Raw genomic sequence first — 24553 nt, 5'->3', positions numbered from 1 at the left:
GGCTTTCAAATTTATTTATTATTAAATTTTAAAATTATTTTAGTTGATTTCAAATTACACTAAAAACAAAAGTACATAAAATATTCTATGCTCTCAATGAAGTATGTAGATCCATACTAACAGAGGTTTCTGGACAGACCGGCTAAAACAATACCATACCCAGCAAATGTAGTGGGGGAACACAGTTTATGTCACCGACTACTGGGCTGCAGTACAGACTTGTAACTCTGGCTACCAAGCCCCTGTACACACTTGTCATGCACAAAATAGTAGACTTACCAACAATAGGGAAATTTTTCATGTTTATTATTTTACTTTTATCATTTTGAACTTGTAATAATGTGCTACTTTTTTTGAGAATAAACCTAGGTGTAAATGGGTAATTTTTTTTTTAACATAGAACCAAAGCAAAAGCTCCTATTGTTGAATATTTTGTTATTAAAATAAATAATAATAACTAAATATAGGATGACAGTGTTAACTTAATATATTAAACTAAACTCCACCCCGAACAGGCCACGGAGGCCCGAGGGTACTGACCGCGAGCCGTGTCATCCTCAGCTCACAGGCAACGTCATCAGATGCGGATACGGAGGGGCACGCGGTCGGCACACCGCTCTCCTGGCCGAATGTCAGTTTCCGAGACCAGAGCCAATACTTCTCAATCGAGTAGCTCCTCAGTTTGCTTCGCGAGGGCCGAGTGCACCCCACTTGCCGACAGCACTCGGACGAGTGCTAGCTCGGTCCGACAGCATTCGGCAGACCGAAAGGCCACTCGTCCGAGTGCTAGCTCGGTCCGACAGCACTTAACTTTGGTGATCTGATGGGAACCGGTGTTACCACTGTGGCAACTAAATTTTATTACAATGGAACAATAAACCATTTAAACGGGCACAATATCAACTATTTCATCGTATTCAAAAATTCATATCTTTGTTCACAGTCAAATATCAATGTTGAAATTTTTACAGTACTTTGCTATCATATAAGTGTACAATAAGTGAACAAAACAAATTTTTATATTCAGTCTCACCAGAGATAAATAGCTCCAAACCTTACAAAAAAATAATGATTTTCAAATTTCAAAAATTTATAAAAATTTAAGGAAACCTTTGTCAGTGTTCTTGCTCTATTTAAGGCTAGGAGTTTATGATATCTAACTAGAGAAAAAAAATACACTCTGATAATCACTCCTTGGTTGTTATTTTTGGGTCTAAAAAGTGCATTTTCTGAGTTTTCAATACCAAACTTTGGAAGTAATTTTGTCTGGTTATTTTTTAATTTAGGGTGTTTTGGGTAATAAACGATGTTGCAGAGGACATTTTTCTAAAAACAGTCATGTCAGTTGCAATGTTGTAACTTAGTCTAGTGCAGAGATATTAAAATTAATGCTAGTGTCTCCAAATTGAAAAACCGTTGTGCACTCACAAATAAAAATGGGTGCCATTCAGTAAGGGTGCAAGGTAAATCCTTTTAAAAAACTGTTTTGAACTTTTAAATTAAGGTTAATCACATGAAAAAAAACAACAAAATATTTAAAAATGGTCAAGCAACTCTCATTAGATCTTTTCATATGGACTGATCCTTACAACATAAAACAAAGGTAATGAAGTGCAATCTGATCAAGTCAGGTGATGCTGGAGGGAATTGGATTAAAAAAATTAGTTTCTATATGTTGTAGATACATTTACTATCTGGACTGGAAAGTAATTTAAGTCATCAGAAATAAAGAGGGTATAAAATTAGTACTGCCAAAAGAAGGAAATGTGTCTCTGAAAAAGTGAGTATGTTATCATCTAATCTAAGTATATGTGTTAGCTAGCATTTTGTTATGCATTCATTTGGAGAGTAGTCTTCCATGGATAATAAATAGTATAGATGAGGCAAAGATAATAGTTTTTGAAATCTGGTTCTACAGGTGAATGATGAAAATGGAATGGGTACATCAGATAATACACTTAAACTAATAAACAAAAATAATCAGTTTTTGAAAATATAACAAAAAAATACACTCTGATAATCACACCGAGGTCACCACTTCGACGCTGTAGAGCACTCTCTGGAACAGGATAGTGCGTGTTGCCGGTGTGCACCCTCTGCCTATGCATATTCACCTTAACTGATCACTTGATGGTAGTTGTGCCAATGTAAAAGGCCGAACAGTGTTTAAATAACAGCTGGTGCATGATGTGTGTCATTTCACAGGTGGCTCTCTCTTTGACTGTACATGTTCTGCCAGTTACAGGGCTAGTACAGGTGGTGGTAGGAGGGTGCAAGTCTTACAGTGAAGACAACCACAGGGGTAGGAGAAATAGCATAGGGAGAGAGGTGCAGAAGGAGAATGAGGTCTGAAAGGATATTGCAGAGATTGCGAGGGTGGCAGGCAAAACTGTCAGACAGAATGAACCCCATTTCAGGGCACAATTTAGGGAAGTCAAAGCCTTGTCAGAGTAGTTAACTGCATTTAATTGGGACAAACTGACAAAAAGAAGGGACAGGTTGTTAAGACATTCTGAGGCATCAAGGAATGGAGGAAAGTGTGGTGAATGGGTAAAAGTTATACAGAAGACCAAACTTGAATACAATGAGCAAATTCAAATGTACAAGGGTAATCCCAAAAGTAAGGTCTCCTATTTTTTTTTGTAAGTACATAAACCTGTTTATTTCTACAATCGTTTACATCAGTTTACAGCTTGAACATTTAGCTATTTTTCGACATAATCACCATTTCTGTCAATGCATTTTTGTAGACGCTGTGGCAGTTTTTGTATGCCCACATCATACCAGCTCGCCACCGTGCTGTTCAGAAAGTTATGAACCTCTCCTTTCACCTTGTGGTCAGAGCTGGGACCACAGTTAGCACTGACAGGTACTGTGAGACTCTGAAAAAACTTGAATGGGCAATTCAGAACCAGAGAAGAGGAATGTCAAGCAAGGGCGTACACATTCTCCGTGACAATGCTCGCCCACACGTTGCTCGGCAAACCTTTGCTCTCCTGCAACAGTTTCAGTGGAACATAATCACCCACCCACCCTGTGGTCCTGACTTGGCGGCCAGTGACTATCAACTGTTCCCTAGGTTAAAAGAACATTTGGCCGAAAAGTGATTCAGCTCCAATGGTGAGGTGTAAGAAGAGGTTCATAATTTTCTGAAAAGCATGGCAGTGAGCTGGTATGATGTGGGCATACAAAAACTGCCACAGCGTCTACAAAAATGAATCGTCAGAAATGGTGATTATGTTGAAAAATAGCTAAATGTTCAAGCTGTAAACTGATGTAAACCATTGTAGAAATAAACAGGTCTATGTACTTATAAAAAAAATAGGAGACCTTACTTTTGGGATTACCCTCGTATGTAGGTTTTTGTGTTTATATAAATATGAAGAGACTTCTACCTCTACATCTACACTCCACAAAACACCGTGAGGTTCATGGCAGAGGGTACATTCCAGTGTACCAGTTATTAGGGTTTCTTCCTGTTCCATTCACATATGGGATGCGGGAAGAATGATTGTTTGAGGGCCTCTGTGCATGCAGTAATTAGTCTAATTTTATCTTCACCATCCCTATGTGAGCGATACATAAGGGGTTGTAGTCTCTTGCTAGAGTAATCATTTAAAGCCAGTTCTTGAACTTTGTTAGTAGACTTTCTCGGGATAATTTACGCCTGTCTTAGAGAGTCCGTTAAGTTTTTTCAGTATCTCTGTGACACTCTGCCACTGACCAAACAAACCTGTGACCAGTCATGCTGTTCTTCTCTCTATTCATTCAATATCCTCTGTTAGTCCTATTTGGTATGGGTCCCACACCCTTGAGGAATATTCTAGAATCAGTCACACGAGTGACTTGTAAGTGATCTCCTTTTTAGACTGATTGCACTTCTACCAATAACCCATGAGCTCACAGGAAGAAATTATCAAAATCCTACGGAGCAACATTCACACTTTAAAAGCAAAACTATCAGTGCAGAAGCAAAAAAAATTGGGACCTGAAAGGGGAAGAAAATGTTTTTGTGAAATAGCTGTGGCAATTGACGAAAATAACATCAGAAACACGCGGACTATTACATCTGTTCAAAACAATGCACCTGCAACACCTACAGAAGAAACTAGCACAGAAATCACAAAAACTCCAATTTAATGTAAATGGGCAAGTGTAACACACAGAAAAAAGAACTCAAAGCACCTCAGTAATGTAAAACAGAACGAAAACAGTGATTTCCTTGTTATGGGCAATTCTCTGCTCAAAAATGTGGCAGTGCCAAATTCCACAATAGACATTCGCCCAGGTTTCAAGACCCATCAACTGAAGAAACGTTTTAACAACATATATAACTCGAAGGATGGTTCAGCAGAGGCATCTCGGAAGAATTACAAGGGGATATTCATCCACGTAGGTACAAATTCCCTTACAAGCAACACTGAAGAGGAAATTGTAAACAAAACAAAAAATTTAATTTGATCTGACAGATACGTCTACAAGACGTTTAGAATGGTAGTGAGTGGTATTGTCTACAGAAGATCTGTGAGTGATAGTTAAATAGCGAGAATAAATAGTGATATAAATGAAAGCTGTAATGATATGGGAGCCGTGTATGTAAATCCTAATAAGTTCTTAAGCAATAAATGCTTGGGTAAAGATGGTCTTCATTTTAACAGATTAGGATCAAAAATTCACAGCAAATTGTTCACTGATACTTGTAAAATTCTGAATAAAGGGGGAAACTTATAAGGAATGATGGGGATGAGAAACAGTGTTTGGTAACAAAAATGACAAAACCGAAATGATACCCAAGAAAGAAAATACTGCTTGAAACCATAAATAAGAAAGAATGTTCCTACATAATGCACTTGAATATAAATGGTCTAAGTGCTGACTTTCAAAACAAAAGTCATTAAATGGACGAATTACAAATTATTCTTTTGCAGTATAAAAATATCAAAGTTATTTGCGTCAATGAACATTGGCTTACATGTGACAATATCAAAATTCTTAACAAAATCTAAAATTTTGAAGTAGCAAACAGCTTTTGTAGATGTGAGAAATCATGTGGAAGCTCTTGCATACTTACACATTCTGAAATAAAATATGCAATAAGAAATAATTTTAATCATTTGAATGAAGACAGTATATTTGAGAGCTGCTGTATCAAGTTAAGGGACCTAAATATCATAGTAGTTTCTATTTACAGAGTATCAGAGAAAGCTGCAATTGAAACTTTTCTGTCCAAGTTTCAGTGCCTCCTTGAAAATCTAAAAAAATAAAAAGAAAAAAGGTTGTAACAGCTGCTGACTTCAACAGTAATATCCTAGGTGAAAGCAATGATGTGTCCAAATTCACTGACAGTAAAAACTTTTGGCTTCAAAGTAAACTTTAAGCAAGCCACTAGGGTAAATGCACAGTCAGCCATTTGTATTGATAATATCCTAACCAACTGTGTATTTGAAGATGTCCATAAATTTTGCTTAGATCTAAGGAACTCTGACCACTCTGCATTATTCATTGAATTACCAAAAATTAACAAAGAAATTCCATGCAACAGAAGCTCTATGAAAAGTAACTCCAATGAAAAAAATTAATTGTATTTAGAAATAAGTTAAGAGAGGTTGAATGGCTTTATGACAACTGTATTTCAAGTAGTAGTAACTTTGACAAATATTTAAGCAGTTTTCTTGGGGTGTTTAATGAAACTTTTCCACATCTACATCTACATACATACTCTGCAATGCACCATATGGTGCGTGGCGGAGGGTGCCTCGCACCACAACTATCATCTTCTCTCACTGTTCCAGTCCCAAACAAAACGAGGGAAAAATGACTGTCGATATGCCTCTGTACGAGCCCTAATCTCTCTTATCTTAACTTTGTGGTCTTTCCGCGAAATGTAAGTTGGTGGCAGTAAAATTGTACTGCAGTCAGCCTCAAATGCTGGTTCTCTAAATTTCCTCAGTAGCGATTCACGAAAAGAATGCCTCCTTTCCTCCAGAGACTCCCACCCGAGTTCCTGAAGCATTTTCGTAACACTCGTGTGATGATCAAACCTACCAGTAACAAATCTAGCAGCCCGCCTCTGAATTGCTTCTATGTCCTCCCTCAATCTGACCTGATAGGGATCCAAAACGCTCGAGCAGTACTCAAGAATAGGTCGTATTAGTGTTTTATAAGCGGTCTCCTTTACAGATGAACCATATCTTCAAAAAATTCTACCAATGAACCGAAGATGACTATACGCCTTCCCCACAACTGCCGTTACATGCTTGTCCCACTTCATATCGCTCTGCAACGTTACACCCAAATATTTAATCGATGTGACTGTGTCAAGCACTACACTACGAATGGAGTATTCAAACATTACAGAATTCTTTTTCCCATTCATCTTCATTAATTTACATGTATCTATATTTAGAGTTAGCTGCCATTCTTTACACCAATCACAAATCCTGTCCAAGTCATCTTGTATCCTCCTACAGTCACTCAACGACGACACCTTCCCGTACACCACAGCATTGCTATGCACCGTATCCAAAAGATCATTTATGTAGATAGAAAACAACCAGCGGACCTACCACACTTCCCTGGGGCACTCCAGATGATACCCTCACCTCCGATGAACACTCACCATCGAGGACAACGTACTGGGTTTTATTACTTAAGAAGTCTTCGAGCCACTCACATATTTGGGAACCAATCCAATACGCTCGTCCTTTAGTTAGGAGTCTGCAGTGGGGCAGCGAGTCAAACACTTTCCGGAAGTCAAGGAATATGGCATCCGTCTGATACCCTTCATCCATGGTTCGCACTTAGAACCACATGTAACAAAATCACTGGTAAAGTTAAATGGATAACTCTGGGTATAAAAATTTCTAGTGTTAGGAAGAGGCAATGAAATGAGATATAATAAAAACAGGTATTTTACTGAATATGTATGACATTATAAAGCTACGTTCGAAAAAATTGTGAAAGCAGCCAAACAAATTGCAAACAATAAGTTCATTTCACAACATTAAAGTGAAACAAAGGTAGTGTAGCCTGTTGTCAAATCAGAGTTACGTGTTAGAATTAATAGAAATGGAATATCTAGGATTAAAGTAAATGATAGCCTTATTGTAAACCCAGCTCAAATATCGGAGTGTTTAAATGAATTCTTCATAAGTATGACAAAGTCAGATGTTGATACAGTAGAGTATCAGAGCAAAGTAAACCCCTTTGGACTCCAGCAAAGAGCTGAGTATCTCACAGATTTTAAAAAAGTCTCAATAAAGCACGTGGAAAATATTATACTATCATTAAAAATATTCAGTTGGGTGGGATGGGATACCGACTAAAGTGATAAAAGCAGTGTATCACATAATAGCATCTCCACTAACTAAAATAATTAAGCAATATTTTGAACAGGGATGCTTTCCTGATGTGTTGAAGTATGCTGAAGTCACACCTCTGTTCGAGAAAGGGTCGAGGGAAGAAATGGGAAACTATTGTCCTATTTCTATTCTTCCAATCTTATTGAAAGTGTTTGAGAAAGTAGTTGCAAATCAGATGCAAAATTTTATTGTAAAAAATGATATTATTATAAATAATCAATTTGGATTCCAACCAGGAAAAAACACCCTGGATGCAATAAATAACTTTACTGAAAAGATATGCAAAGCACTGGACCAGAGGAGTAAAGTTGCTGGTATTTTCTGTGATCTTACTAAAACTTTCGACTCTGTAAAACATCCCTTGCACATCTATAAATTAGATAAATATGGAATTACGGGCAATATTCTCAAATGGCTTACATTTTACCTGCAGAACAGAAAACAAAGGGTAACTGTCACTTCAAATGTGATGAGTTATTTTCCGAAGTGGAATACTGTATCACAAGGTGTGCCTCAAGGCTCCATTTTGGGGCCAATCTTGTTCCTATTCTATGTAAATGACTTCTCCACAAATATCAATTCCCCATCACTTCTGTTTGCAGACAATACTTCTGTTTTAATTGAAGATGGCGATGCAGAAAAAATTCCAAGCCTCATTGTGAGCACACTGGATACTCTAGAAAACTGGTTCCAGTTAAATGGGTTGAAACTGAACATTGCAAAAACCCATATGGTACATTTCCAAACCAAACACTTAAAATGCACAGAGCTTAAAATAACACACAATAATCAACTTACGAAGAAGTTGACACTGTCAAATTCCAAGGACTAAATGTGGACAAGAACTTGAACTGGAACACACATATTGACTCATCAAATAAACTAAGCAGTTTTGCATTTGCAGTGCAGATACTTGCAAATTCTACTGACATGTCTACACGAAAAATAGCATACAGTAGTTATTTTGAATCTGTCATTAGGTATGGTATAATTTATTTTTAATATTTCTCATATACTGAAACTTCAGACAAAGAATATCAGATACATGTGTACCACACAGAAAACAGAATCTTGTCACCCATTATTTCGACAACTGCAAATCCTAACTCTACCCTCCATATACATTTATGAAATTATTATCTTTCTACACAGCAGGCAAAAATTATTTGAGGAAAATCATTTTAACCACACATACAACACAACAAATAAAAATAATTTTATGCTCCCTAAACACAAATTGAAATAATATGAACATGCTCCACAGTATATGAGGATGACAACATATAATAAATTAATGGGCAAAAATATATTTAATGTTAAGCCAGAGATCCTAAAAATAATGCTACATCAGATTCTGGGAGAGAAATGCTACTGTGACTCGACAGAAGGATTTTTAGAGGATGACATGATAATTTGAGTTTGGGCAATTTAGTGTTACATTTTTAGATACTATTTTTATTACTGTTGTCATTATTATCTCTACCTTTTGTGCATATAAAACAAAATTGTATTATTATTATGATTCTGTATGTAAAGATCAGCTTTCTATGTTTACAGTAAATTTTACCCAACTTTTGATGTCTATCCTGTACCTGGATCAAATGGTTATGTATGTTATGAAACTAATAAACCACAATTCTATCAACTGCTTTACCTATCACTGAAGCTATGTCAGCATTCCATTTCATATCCCTACAAAGTGTTACACTCAGGTATTTTTACGAGTTGGCCAATTCCGACAGTGACTTACTGATATTATAGTCATAGCATACTACATTTTTCGTTTTGTGAAGTGCACAATTTTACATATCTGAATATTTAGAGCAAGTTCCCAGTCTCTGCACCACACTGAAATCTTATCGAGATCTGATTGAATATTTATGTAGCTTTTATCAGACAGTACTTCATTACAGATAACTGCATCATCTTCAAAAAGGCTGATTTTTACTATTAATATTATCTGCAAGGGCATTAATGTAGAGCATCAAGAGCAAGGGTCCCAACACACTTCCCTGGGCAGACCCGAAGTTACTTCTACATCTGATGAAGCCTCTCCGTCTAAAATAACATGTTGTGTGCTACCTACCAAAAAGTCCTCAATCCATTCACAAATTTCACTCGATACCCCATACGATCATCCTTTTGGCAATAAGTGTAGGTGTGGTACGAGTCAAATGCATTGTGGAAACTGAGAAATACTGCACCTACCTGGTTGCCTCGATCCAAAGTTTTCAGTATGTCACGTGAGAAAATTGCGAGTTGCTTTTCTCATGATCAGTGTGTTGAAATCTGTGCTAGCTGGCATCGAGGATGTCATTCCGTTCAAGATACCTCACTTTCGAGGGATCTACGATAGATTACAGTTAAAAGAGGGGCTAACTCAGCTGCAAAATCAGTATAGAATCTGACAGCGATTTCATCAGACCCTGGAGCTTTGTTTAATTTTGGCAATTGCAGCTGTTTCTCAACATCACTGACACCAACAATATTTCATTCACATTTTCAGCGGTATGAGGATTAAACTGTGGCAATCCTCCTCTGTTTTCCTTTGTAAAGGAACATTTGAAAACGGAGTTAAGCACAGGATAGGTTAGCAACCGAGCTACCTGAAGCCACTCTTTGGACTGATGACTCTATCAGCAACAACAGAACATTAACAATAACTGCTTACCTTCCTCTGATGATATACTCTTTGCCACGCCAGAGCACCGGGTCGTGTGCCAATCTCTTCCATCGCACACACACATTTTGCAAGATGTCTATAAGCTCATTAAAACTGAAGAATGAAAATGCATCTAGTATTATTTCATCTGGGAGATCATCAATATTCTTCCCCTGACCATCTCCTGCAACCATTCTCAGAGCTGTCCTACTAGTGTCGAAGGTGAGCTCCGGCACAGCGGCATGTATCGGACCGGCAGTCTCTCTCCGACTCGCCGCGGCAGCCTCCGGTAATGCGGTCGGTCTGCAGCTTCGCCGTGCCACGTGGCCGGTGCGAACCTCTGCTCCGTCTCTGCAGCCGCAGTGGTGTGTCGCCACCTGTCAGCAGCGACTGCTTCCGGCTGCTGAAACAAAAATTTTCTACTCTGCCTGATCACAAATTTCTCATTAGCAGCAATTATTTCTGACTGATGAGTAATCACTCCAGTTGATAAAAAGTTCTACATTTTACTCGAGGACTGGTTTTGGGTTTATACTGAACTCATTTTGTAGTGGAACCAGAAAATTGTGCTACGTTGAAGGGAAGTCATATGATTTTGAGTTTGCTTCAATGTAGCGCAATTTTCAAACTTGATTTTACTTCACCACAATACAGTTTTCAGATTCTACTAGAAAATTGTTTCAATGTAAGAGCCAAAAAAAAATGTTCAAATGTGTGTGAAATCTTATGGGAACACACACACACACACACACACACACACACACACACACACACACACACACACACACACACACACACACACACACACACACACACACACACACGCCCGAGGGAGGACTCGAACCTCCGCCGATACCAGCCGCACTGTCCATGACTGCAGCGCCCTAGACCGCTCAGCTAATCCCGTGTGGCTAAGAGCCAAAGTTGGTCATGAAGTAAACGTAAGTACTTTTTAGCAACTGGAGCAGTTGCTTGTCAATTCAGTCCACATTTTCAGAGCAGCAACACTATCCAGTTGTGCAGAAACTAGTAGTTATTCTGTTAACTGTATGGTCAAACACAGGACATTATTATACACTATGTTAGAGATACATTAATGTGACCACCTGTCTGACACCTGAGTAACCATCTTTTATGACACAAATCACTGTGAGATGTGCAGAAAGAGAGTCAGTAAGGTTTCTGACGGTACCGATGGGGGTGTGGAACTGTGCCGATTCACGTGCTGTGGTCAGCTACGCTGGGTTTCTCAGCAGGAATAACCCGACTGACGTGGTCCCACAGATTCTCGATCGGGTTTAAATTCGGGTAGTACGGCGGTCAACCGAGTACGGCAAATTCATCCTGGGGCTCTTCGAACCACAATGAGATGTCGCATTGTCCTGCCGGTAGATGTCATTGTGCCCAGAATATTGTTGTTGTGGTCTTCAGTCCTGAGACTGGTTTGATGCAGCTCTCCATGCTTCTCTATCCTGTGCAAGCTTCTTCATCTCCCAGTACCTACTGCAACCTACATCCTTCTGAATCTGCTTAGTGTATTCATCTCTTGGTCTCCCTCTACGATTTTTACCCTCCACGCTGCCCTCCAATACTAAATTGGTGATCCCTTGATGCCTCAGAACATGTCCTACCAACCAATCCCTTCTTCTAGTCAAGTTGTGCCACAAACTTCTCTTCTCCCCAATCCTATTCAATACCTCCTCATTAGTTATGTGATCTACGCATCTAATCTTCAGCATTGTTCTGTAGCACCACATTTCGAAAGCTTCTATTCTCTTCTTGTCTAAACTATTTATCGTCCATGTTTCACTTCCATACATGACTACACTCCCTACAAATACCTTCAGAAACAACTTCCTGACACTTAAATCTATACTCGATGTTAATAAATTTCTCTTCTTCAAAAACGCTTTCCTTGCCATTGCCAGTCTACATTTTATATCCTCTCTACTTCGACCATCATCAGTTATCTTGCTCCCCAAATAGCAAAACTGCTTTACTACTTTAAGTGTCTCATTTCCTAATCTAATTCCCTCAGCATCACCCGACTTAATTCGACTACATTCCATTATCCTCGTTTTGCTTTTGTTGATGTTCATCTTATACCCTCCTTTCAAGACACTGTCCATTCCGTTCAGCTGCTCTTCCAGGTCCTTTGCTGTCTGACAGAATTACAATGTCATCGCAAAACCTCAAAGTTTTTATTTCTTCTCCATGGATTTTAATTCCTACTCCAAATTTTTCTTTTGTTTCCTTCACTACTTGCTCAATATGCAGATTGAATAACATCGGGGAGAGGCTATAACCCTGTCTCCCTCCCTTCCCAACCGCTGCTTCCCTCTCGTGCCCCTCGACTGTTATAATTGCCATCTGGTTTCTGTACAAATTGTAAATACCCTTTCGCTCCCTGTATTTTACCCCTGCCACCTTTAGAATTTGAAACAGAGTATTCCAATCAACATTGTCAAAAGCTTTCTCTAAGTCTACAAATGCTAGAAATGTAGGTTTGCCTTTCCTTAATCTAGCTTCTAAGACAAGTCATAGGGTCAGCATTGCCTCACATGTTCCAACATTTCTACGGAATCCAAACTGATCTTCCCTGAGGTCGGCTTCTGCCAGTTTTTCCATTCGTCTGTAAAGAGTTCGTGTTGATATTTTGCAGCTGTGGCTTATTAAACTGATAGTTCGGTAATTTTCACATCTGTCAACACCTGCTTTCTTTGTGATTGGAATTATTATATTCTTCTTGAAGTCTGAGGGTATTTTGCCTGTCTCACACATCTTGCTCACCAGATGGTTGAGTTTTGTCAGGACTGGCTCTCCCAAGGCCATCAGTAGTTCTAATGGAATGTTGTCTACTTCGGGGGCCTTGTTTCGACTCAGGTCCTTCAGTGCTCTGTCAAACTCTTCACGCAGTATCATATCTACCAGAGTAAATGAGCTGTATATACGGTTAAACACGGGCCCGAGGATAGGTGCACAATTCTGTCGATTCACTGTGGCTTCCACGACAATACCGCCCTGGGAATGACGCAAAAACATTCCACAAGACCGTAATGCTTTCTCCTCGTTTGCTTTCACACTTATAAAACTGTACGCGAAGGCCACCTGACGTCACCCGGTGAACATCCAGTTGCGGTATTGGTGTGCAAATTCCAGCCTTCATCCAATGAACAGCAGTCAGCATAGATGCACGAACCAGGCACCTGCTGTGGAGCCCCATACACACCAACTTTTGCTGAACGATCGCCGAGGAGACACCGGTGGTAGCCCGTGGGTTCATCCGGGTGGTCATTTGCTCGACACTTGCACGTTTATTCACCTGTACACATCTCCGCAGCTATTTTTCACCCCTGTCACCTACGGCAACCTGTGGTGCAACACAGTTGCCTTGGCGCCACTTCTGGTTAGTGCCATTTTGCCGCACATGGTATACTTTAATCGCGGTAGCATACAAACAGTTTACACACTTATCTGTTTCAAAAATGCTTCCACCCTCGGCTCAAAAGCCTATGATCGTGCACTTCTGGATGCCAGATAGATCACTCCATTTCTGCATTACGACAATGAATACACAATTTTTCGTATCACCCCAACATTTTATGTGTGTGTACATAGTTCCGCGTAGTCAGCGCGTACACAGCTTTCCCACTAGAGCGCTCCCCGCTAAGCACAACAGCGCAGGCGCAGCGCTCGTCCGTCTCCGCACTACGAGATGGCGCTGCCTTAGAGACGGACCAAATTCTGCTTCCGCCGATCCGTGTATTAATATGTAACGCAGCCAGTGAGATTGCTGCTAACGTAGAACCTTTTCTCCTCGCGGATCACACTCGCACAGTGATTACCTGAATGCGTGAGGTATTATAACGAGTGTACAGACCTCTGATTAGTCAGTCTGCATTTATCTGCACCAGTCTACATTAGTCTGTACCAGTCTATAGTCAAGTTTCAGTCTGCGCCTGTACATAGCCATGAATATAAATGTATAGACACTTTGTCAAGTATCAGAGATATGTGAGAATAAGATTAACGTACTCAGACCAAAGGAACTTCAGATTGTCAATTGTAAATAGCATCCAGAATCAAGTTACATAATGTTTATGTTTGTTCTTATTTTAATAAATGTGTGTGAAAATTAATCAAGTTCTGTTTAAAGTTGGTCACCGTCAATCTGCTACTCTAAGCGTGCAAGTGGCATTTCTATCGTCTGACCTAATGGCAGAAGATAAACACACCACGATAAGACCACGAGACATATTGCTGACACTCGCCTACTTCGTTAGAGCGACAAGCCAAATAATCTGATGGTGTGTGTACTGAAGGTCTTACAGTACGCACACCACAACGTGTCGTCCTCGAGTGCTTATTGCGTGTCAATGTCGAATGTGGGTAGTGGTCAGATTAACGTCAGTAGACTGTGTATAAAGAAAGCAATACTAATGGAAAACAGAGAAAACATAGATTGCAAATATATTTTCATAGAGAATGCACTCAAACTACAATAACAAAATTTCAAAGTTTGTCTACTTGACTCATATCATATACACTGATGAAAGCTACACTGCAGCTGAAGTCTAGATCTGCAAGAATGTACAGACTGAATTGTGGCTGACTGCTGACTTACTTCCTGTGCAAACAATGTTTATCAATGCATGCTTTTGCAGAATAAGTACTTTTTCACATTAGACATTAGGTGCCTTGTCCCAGAAGATCATATCATAAAACCATATTGAAAGTACAAGACCACTGCAAAACAGATGTAAAGTGAAGCATAGTGCTATAGCTAGAGAGACGCATTTGGCTCTCGAGACAGCAATGTGTGACGCCTTCAATGACTCCTGTCACAGAATACTTTCAAATGATCTTTTACACAACCCAAAGAAATTCCGGTGTTATGCAAATGAGACAGGGACTGAAATTGAGGGTAGCAAAGCAAAAGTTGAAAAGACTAACTCCATTTCCAAACGTTCCTTTACAAAGGAAAACCAAGGAGAATTACTCCAATTTACTCCTCAAGCCATTTAGAAGAGTTAGTGAAATAAGTATTAGTGACAGTGGTGTTGACACGCAGCTGAAATTGTTAAAACTGAACACAGCTCCAGGGCCCAATGGAGTCCCTGTAGATTCTATACTGAATTTGCAGCTGAGTTAGCCCCTCTTCTAACCGCAATCTATTGTAGATCCCTTGACCAAAAAACCATGCCCAGTTCTTGGAAAAAGGCATAGGTCACACCCATGTAACAAGAAGGGTAGTAGAAGTGATCCACGAAACTACTGTCCAATATCCGTGACATCGATTTTTGTAGAAACGTACAACATATTCTGAGCTCAAACATTATGACCTCCTCAATGCCAAAAAGCATGAAAACATCAATCATGTGAAACCAAACTCACACTTTTCTCACATGATGTAGTAAAAGCTTTGTATCAAGCAATCAGGTAGATGCATTATTCTTGATTTCTCAAAAACATTTGATCAGTACCACACCCAGGCTTATTGTCAAAAGTACGGTCAAATAGGATATCGAGTGAAATTTTTATCTGGACGCAGGGCATTTTGGTAGGGAGAATGCAGCATGTTATCTTGGATGGAGAGTCATTGTCAGATGTAGAAGTAACTTCAACTTTGGGTGTGACCCAGGGAAGTGTGTTGGGACACTTGCTGTTCACAGTGTATATTAGTGACCTTGCAGATAATATTAACAGTAAAATCAGTCTTTTCACAGTTGATGCAGTTATCTATAACAAAGCACTATCTGAGAAAAGTTGCATAAATACTGAGTCAGATCTTGATAAGATTTCAATGTAGTGCACAGATTGGGAACTTGTTCTAAATGTTCAGAAATGTAAAATTGTGCACTTCACTAAACAAAAAGGTATAGTATCCTATGACTATAACATCAATGAGTCACTGTTGGAATCAGACAACTCATACAAATACCTGGGAATGATCACATAGGTTCAGCTGTGGGTATAGCAGAGGGTAAACTTTGGTTTATTGCTAGAATACTGGGGAAGCGCCATTAGTCTCTGAAGAAGATACCTTACAAATTGCTTGTGCGACCACTTCTAGAATATTGCACAAGTGTGCGGGACTCATATCAAATAGGACTAACAGGGGATATTGATCATATACAGAGAAGGGCAGCATGAACAATCACAGGTGTGTTTAATCCGGGGGGAGAGTGTCACAGAGATACTGAAGTAACTGAACCGGAAGACTCTTTAAGATAGATGTAAACTATCCCGAGAAAGTCTATTAACAATGTTTCAAGAGCTAGCTTTAGATAATTATTATAGGAATATACTACAACACCCTATGTATTGCTCACAGAGGTGGCCTGAGGGTATGATAAGAACAATTACTGCACACACACAGAGGCACTCTTCCCGTGCTCCGTACGTGAATGGAACAGGAAGATACCCTAAGAACTGGTAGAATGGGACGTACCCCTGCTATGCACCTCATGGTGATTTGCGGATTATAGATGTAGATATGTAAGTCATTCTCAGAATAATCCAGGTAGCAGCGGGCTTTTCAGTTAGCAAATCCACCTCTGTTGTTATCCATCTCGATTCCTTGGAATTTCACACCTCACACTTCCACCTTCAACCAGTGTACAGCCACTGATCTATACTCACAGTCCCTGTAAGTCAGTTTTATAATGGAACAGTGTAATATCAGTTTTTGTACTGTTGGCTGTGAAACAGTTATTCTCTTTGCTGTGTCTGGTACTTTATCAATATGCTTGTGTCATCACGAGACACTAAAGTTTTTGAAGAGTCCTACAGTATCCCGCATAAATCATTTGCGTGGATCGAGAATAGAAAGGGTTCGAGCACTGATCCTTGTGGCACACTATATTTAATGTTTCCCTGAATGATTCATTCCATGATTCCTTATTCTTGTTGTATCATTTGGAAATGTAACCTTCTGTTTTCTATTGTTAGGGTAAGACTCCATGTATGCAACAGGAAGGCCTTTAACACCATACCATTTTAGTTTTCCTAGTAGAGTTTTCTGATAAAACACAAGCAAAAATTGCCACAAGATCACAGAAAATTTCAAAAGTGTAATTTTTGTTGTTTACTTAGACCAGAATTGAGTTTTGGGTATCATATAATGCTTTCTCAGTAGACAACCCATTATGAAAGCCAAACTCAGCTGTTATTAAGAGGTTAATCTTAAAAAGAAGGTTAAACATTCTCTTGTTAGCCATTTTCTCAAAAAAATTGTAAGAACACAGAAATGAGGAAGAGGGATCAACAATTAAAGATTAGATACTTATCTCCATGATTGTAAATGGGTATTACTACTGAATACTCCAGGGATTTCAGGTGATTCATTTTCAATCATTGACTGGTTACAAAGATAAATCAAGGACGGCACTGCCAAGTTTTTAATAATTTTCCTGAGCAATTGAAATAGCCAGAAGAGTTACTACTTTTAGTGACTTAATGATTTCTGTGGTCCTTCTAACAGGTGATTTACAAATGCCTGGCTAAGTAAATCTGAGGGTGTGCAATTGAGTGATCATTTTCTCACTCTTGTGTTTTCAGCTGCTGTTAGGAAAAATTCACTGAATTCAGTAGCCAATGATTCAAGCTTTATATCATTTGCTTGGCCTTACCCTGTTTCTACAGTTTTGAACTTCTTTTTTCTGCACAGTATGTGGGTTTTGCATTTTTTATGATAAAGTGAGAACAATTGACAGGAATGGGGGAAAGAAATACAGTAGAAGAGGAATGGGTAGCTTTGAGGGACGAAATAGTGAAGGCAGTAGAGGATCAAATAGGTAAAAAGACGAGGACCAGTAGAAACCCTTGGGTAACAGAAGAAATATTGAATTTAATTGATGAAAGGAGAAAATATAAAAATGCAGTAATGAAGCAGGCAAAAAGGAATACAAACATCTCAAAAATGATATCGACAGGAAGTGCAAAATGGCTAAGCAGGAATGGCTAGGGGACAAATGTAAGGGTGTAGAGACTTATCTCACTAGGGGTAAGATAGATACAGCCTACAGGAAAATTAAAGAAACCTTTGAAGAAAGGAGAACCACTTGCAGTAATATCAAGAGCTTTGATGGAAACCCAGTTTTAAGCAAAGAAGGGAAAGCAGAAAGGTGGAAGTAGTATATAGAGGGTCTGTACAGGGGCAATGTACTTGAGGACAATATTATGGAAGTGGAAGAGGATGTAGATGAAGATGAAATGGGAGATATGATTCTGAGTGAAGAGATTGACAGAGCACTGAAAGACATAAACCGAAGCAAGGCCCCCGGAGTAGACAACATTCCATTAGAGCCTTGGGAGAGCCAGTCCTGACAAAATTCTACCATCTGGTGAGCAAGATGTGTGAGACAGGCGAAATACCCTCAGACTTCAAGAAGAATATAATAATTCCAATCCCACAGAAAGCAGGTGTTGACAGACGTGAAAATTACTGAACTATCAGTTTAATAAGTCACAGCTGCAAAATACTAATGCGAATTCTTTACAGACGAATGGAAAAACTGATAGAAGCCAACCTTGGGGAAGATCAGTTTGGATTCTGTAGAAATGTTGGAACATGTGAGTGACCCTAAGACTTATCTCAGAAGAAAGATTAAGGAAAGGCAAACCTATGTTTCTAGCATTTGTAGACTTAGAGAAAGCTTTTGACAATGTTGATTGGAATACTCTCTTTCAAATTCTGAGGGTGGCAGGGGTAAAATACAGGGAGCGAATGGCTATTTACAATTTGTACAGAAAGCAGATGGTAGTTATAAGAGTCGAGGGGTATGAAAGGGAAGCAGTGGTTGGGAAGGGAGTGAGACAGGGTTGTAGCCTATCTCCAATGTTATTCAATCTGTATGTTGAGCAAGCAATAAAGGAAACAAAAGAGAAGTTCGGAGTAGGTATTAAAATCCATGGAGAAGAAATAAAAACTTGGAGGTTTGCCGAATACATTGTAATTCTGTCAGAGACAGCAAAGGACTTGGAAGAGCAGTTGAACGGAATGGACAGTGTCTTGAAAGGAGGGTATAAGATGAACATCAACAAAAGCAAAACGAGGATAATGGAATGTAGTCAAATGAAGTCGGGTGATGCTGAGGGAATTAGATTAGGAAATGAGACACTTAAAGTAGTAAAGCAGTTTTGCTATTTGGGGAGCAAAATAACTGATGATGGTCGAAGTAGAGAGGATTTAAAATGTAGACTGGCAATGGCAAGAAATGCATTTCTGAAGAAGTGAAATTTGTTAACATCGAGTATAGATTTAAGTGTCAGGAAGTCGTTTCTGAAAGTATTTGTATGGAGTGTAGTCATGTATGGAAGTGAAACATGGACGATAAATAGTTTGCACAGGAAGAGAATAGAAGCTTTCAAAATGTGGTGCTACAGAAGAATGCTGAAGATTAGATGGGTAGATCACATAACTAATGAGGAGGAATTGAATAGAATTGGGGAGAAGAGGAGTTTGTGGCACAACTTGACAAGAAGATGGGACCAGTTGGGAGGACATGTTCTGAGGCATCAAGGGATCACAAATTTAGCATTGGAGGGCAGAGTGGAGGGTAAAAATCGTAGAGAGAGACCAAGAGATGAATACACTAAGCAGATTCAGAAGGATGTAGGCTGCAGTAGGTACTGGGAGATGAACAAGCTTGCACAGGATAGAGTAGCATGGAGAGCTGCATCAAACCAGTCTCAGGGCTGAAGACCACAACAAAAACAACAACAACAACAACATGATAAAGTGAAGAATTTTTCAATACTTCTTGTAATACATTTTAAAGTCTTTATTAGAGCTAGTCCTTTGCATTAAATAAAGCTATATCTTCATACTGGAGGATATTTTGATCCCAAATGTAGGCCCGCCTTTCTCTGGGCTTCAAACGTATGTTTCCCCGACTCAGTGTACACGATTATTGGATTCATAAAGATGTAGGCATATTTCTAGAAAACAAATTTCTCATATAATGTGTGTTCATAGTAAACTTCTCCCCATTTCTCATCACACGAATTCTCTATTAGTACTGTGAGTTGACATTTACATACATATCTATGAAATTTTACTTTCCCCTTTTTATTCAAACTGGACTAATGCTTTATTGCTGCTATTTGATTAAGGTTACCAGATAAACCACTTCCTGCCCTATTCTCATTTTATATTATCCTATTTTGTTAATATTTTATCTGTATACAGGGTGATTATTATTAACATTTTAAAACCCTCAAAGTGACGTAGATGACACAGAGACAAGTAATTTGATACAACACGTGTATCCTCGCAAATGTTGAGAAATACTCCAAAATTGGAATGGCAAATGTTGAACATGTGACATCACCAGACGACACACCCTCGCCCATAGGGGGCATTGCTATACATCACTCCGCCAGACTACTCTGTTTTTGTAAATGTAAAATGATTAATTATCATATTGGATTACCACTACTGCAAGTACTACTGTGTCACATTGGTAATGTGAAAATGAATACAGAGTACACTAGCGGAGTAGTGTGTAACAGAGCCCTTGGACCAACAAGTGTAGAACCAACAAGCCCAGTGACTGCACAAGTGGTTAGTTATGTTACCTGGACACATCACATGGCTGCCATCCACTTTTGGGGTATCTCCCGACATTTGCAACTCTGTGCGTCTTATATCAAATGAATTGTCTCAGTGTCATCTACGTCGCTTCAGAAGTTTTCAAATGTTAATAAGAATCACCCTGTATATTATTTCTGTAATGTTTCTGACATGTCTGATACTATTGCACTAAGTGGTTGACGGGGGAATAAGTAAATAATGAGGCTTATATATATTTCACAAAATACAGTTGCCTTAAGAAATAAATTATCAATGCTATCACACTATGTCCGTCTGTTCTTGTTGGGAATATTACTGAGGGTGTCAAAGCAAAGCTGGACATCATTAATTCTGTGTGTCCTCAGTACAAAATATATGTGATGAAACTGATATTGAAGTCCCCACATACAATCATTTCCCTGTTATTAATACTATATTTAGCAGCCCCTCTAATTGTTTAATGAAGTTTAAAACATTTGCTGTTGGGGAGCCACTACATATACAGCCAGGACTGGTATCTTGTATGTTTCCAAGGTTAAGCACAGCTTTCAAACAGCTGTTCAGTGCAGTACTTAGTGAGTTCACTGGCCTGGGAGTATATTCCACTTTTCGTGTATATGGCCATTCCTCCTTTCCTCATATTACACCTACAGTAAAGTGATACTAACTTGTTAGAAATTTGGGCAATAACAAAAGGGTGGCAGGAATTACCCTACATCTTTCTAAGGCCTTTGATAAAATAAACCACCAAATTATCCTTGACAAACTGGAGACAATACACATCAGATGAACTGGGAGGAAATTGATTTAATCCCGTCTCCAGGCAGAAGTCAGGTTGTGGAACTCCTCTCATCTCAAAACAGGCACAAAATAAAGTGCATCTCACATGCTAAGAAAGTGGAAGCAGGAGTCCAGGGTAGCGTTCTTGGCCTCCTATCATTCTTGATTCATACAGATGACATTGAAAGCCCCAACAGTTCACTTGGCCCCCTATTATTCTCGATCTATATAAATAACATTAAAAGCCCCAACACTTCGACCAAAATTATACTATTTGATAATGATACAAGCATAATTATAAGTAATGATAGGCAATCCTTATCCACTACAGCTGAAAATGTTCTGAAGTGTGTGCAGCAGTGGTTTCGTGCTAACAAGTTAACACTTCATTTAAATAAAACAATCTGCATACAGTACAGTGAAATAAAAGAGAAGGATGACCTCTGTTTATTATTGAGCGACCAAGAGACAGAGAAAGTAATGTCTACAAAATTTTTGGGCATGTGCATTGATAATTACTTGAGCTGGAAAGACCATGTCATATACACACCTCAAAAATTCCATTCTGGAAGTTTTGCATTGAGAATAATTTGTGCAGTCTGTAGCACGGAGTGTGTAAGATCGGTATATTTTGCTCATTTCCATTCTATTGTATCTTGTGGAATAATGTTCTGGGGTGTAACAAAATCTCATCTGTAAAACATTTTTAAATTACAGAAAAGAGCCATTTGAATTATTACATGCAGCTCTCCACAAACACTGCTGGTCCAAATTGAGAAACCAGTAGTTAAAAATACCTACAGTACCATGTTTTTACATATTCAAAAGTGTACTGTTTACAAGAACACATATGAGTAGTTTACATACAAATTCTGATTTTCATAATTACAATACACATATCAGTAAGAATCTGCTTGTAGAAAGACAATGCTCCTCCAGTTTGCATCAAGGGAATGGAAGATGACAGAAAATTTAAAAGTGAATTCAAAAATTGCCTTTTAAATAAATGTGTTTAACCCTAAATTACTGGCAAATACTTGTATCTTCTTCATTGTCATATGAATCATTCTGTTCTCATTGTAAATTTTATACTTTGTTTTTATACTCTTTTAATTTCAAATGGTGTGATAAATGTGTTTCTCAAAGTGTACTGCATGCATTTCAAACCATTATTTACTTGAAACTCCCTCGCAGATTAAAACTGTGTGCCAGACCAAGACTCAAACTCGGGACCTTTGCCTTTCCGAGGCAAGTGTTCTACCCACAAGCTTGGGTAGCTCATTGGGTAGAGCACTTGCCTCGGAAAGGCAAAGGTCCCGAGTTCGAGTCTCGGTCTGGCACACAGTTTTAATCTGCGAGGGAGTTTCATATCAGCGCACACTCCGCTGCAGAGTGAAAATGTCATTCTGGAAGCATTATTTACTTATTCAGAAAGCATCTAGAAGACCAATGCATTAGTTCACTGTATCACATTTTTTAATGGATTGTAAAATGTTAATTTTATATTTATTATATTAGTTTGTAAAATTGGGCTGTGCATATACAATATATCGTATTACGGTAATTCCTTTATCATGTAAGTTCTGCAAAGGTTGATAACAAACTAAACTATCAATTTAGAGACCTCTGTTCATGCTCTGCGAGTTCCACATGGTGTTCGTTATGCATAGCACATCTGTAGAAATATCTTTACTGTACTGGTAGGAGCAGCACATCTTTTATATCTAACATGTGTCTTATATTTTAATGTAAAATTCCAAATTTATTATGGTAGCCACCATTTCTGCTGTCCAAGCTGCAGTTCTTTTCCTAGTGATTGTTACAACTGTGTCTGTCATTATTTGGTATCTCTGTCTTTCAGAAATATTTGCCCTAAGATAGACCCTGTGAAAATATTCACATTGAAGGGATTGAAATTATTTGTGCAAGTAACATCTAATTGGAAACATTGAAACATAGCTCTTACCATCTTCATATCTGAGCAAGGGCCATACCTGGCATGACAATGAAATGCCATATTGTTTTTCACACCCAAGCCTGAAAATGTTAGAGTCTTGCACAATACACATGGCTGAACACTCAAAGATATGTGAACCACTTGGGTGCTACTCTTCATAATGCCCTACCAACATACATAAAGAGATTGGAGACAGAAACTGCTTTTAGATCAGAGTTAAAATTATTTCTTGCTGAGAAGTGTTTCTACATTGTAAATGAATATGTTAGTGTATAGGATTCCTAGGCCCTCATTCATTGTTGGGTTCTTTTGATCGTGTTAATGATATACCATCTATATTGTGTTTTTCTTTGCAAGGATGTTTCTGCTGTTGGTTTTCTGTTTCAGATGCTGTGTAATACACCTCTGCTGAGGAGAGATATGGTACTAACCTAATTGTGATGATTATAATGGCAGGTTTTCGAGTGTTCATGCATTACATCTTTTAACAGTGTTACATAATGTGCTCAATTTTTTGAGCATTGTTTTGAATAGAAGTTTAATGATTTACCTACATCATTGATTGCAGAAAAATGCAAAATACACAATACGTCATTCTTTCATATAATTTGGTCATTTATTTTCAATTTTTCGACGGTGTTTTTATTTTCAACATTTCGTGTTCATTGATTCACTTTTTGTAGCTGTTGCAGTCACAATATACGCGATGTATTTTATGATTACCCTTACTGTACCGGACTGACATTCAAAACATTGGGATCTGTTTCTCATCGGGCCATACTGACCTGTGTTTTCATCTTTCCCCTTGTTGCTAACATGATTGCTGGGATGCTTCCTTTGATCAGGTCCTCGCCGACTTTATGCAGTATCGTATTTTGCTAATGCCTTATGTAGAGTATATTATTTCTGTTATGTTTTCGACAGGTTCTATACTATTGTACTAAATAATCCATGGGTGAATAAATAATTATGAAATAGGTCTACTATCTGAAAAATAATCCCATGTTCTGTCACATCTTAATAAGATTTCGAAGTGGTGCAAGGATTGGCAACACGCTTTAAAAACTCAATAATTTAAAACTTCCCAAATATTTTTGTTTGTAAGGAAGAAATAATCTCCTGCTACGAGAATCGTTTTCGTTATTACAGTTACAAAGTTATGCATGTTACAGGAACATGTTGTTGACCATTTTCAGTACATCAGCAGCACCGCAATT

The 24553-nt window shown here is 38.6% G+C and overlaps 1 protein-coding gene across 10 annotated transcripts in view; it reads right to left on the bottom strand.

Annotated features, from left to right (window-relative positions):
* Window positions 1-24553, bottom strand: part of LOC124555807 (F-box/LRR-repeat protein fbxl-1-like) — a 126013-nt gene that overhangs the window by 100681 nt on the left and 779 nt on the right. For 6 of the 10 annotated variants that reach the window (XM_047129871.1, XM_047129876.1, XM_047129877.1 and 3 more), the window contains exon 2: window positions 10033-10426. In XM_047129871.1, coding sequence (XP_046985827.1) covers window positions 10033-10217 — 185 coding nt within the window. In that variant the 5' untranslated portion in view covers window positions 10218-10426. The remainder of the gene's footprint in view (window positions 1-10032; window positions 10427-24553) is intronic. The other 4 variants (XM_047129870.1, XM_047129874.1, XM_047129875.1 and 1 more) reach the window with 1 other exon arrangement.

This window comes from Schistocerca americana, chromosome X, assembly GCF_021461395.2.
Source record: "Schistocerca americana isolate TAMUIC-IGC-003095 chromosome X, iqSchAmer2.1, whole genome shotgun sequence".
NCBI classification, from domain to species: Eukaryota; Metazoa; Arthropoda; class Insecta; order Orthoptera; family Acrididae; genus Schistocerca; species Schistocerca americana.
The sequence above is the reverse complement of the archived record's forward strand: the minus strand, read 5'-3'. Positions and strand labels throughout refer to the sequence as shown.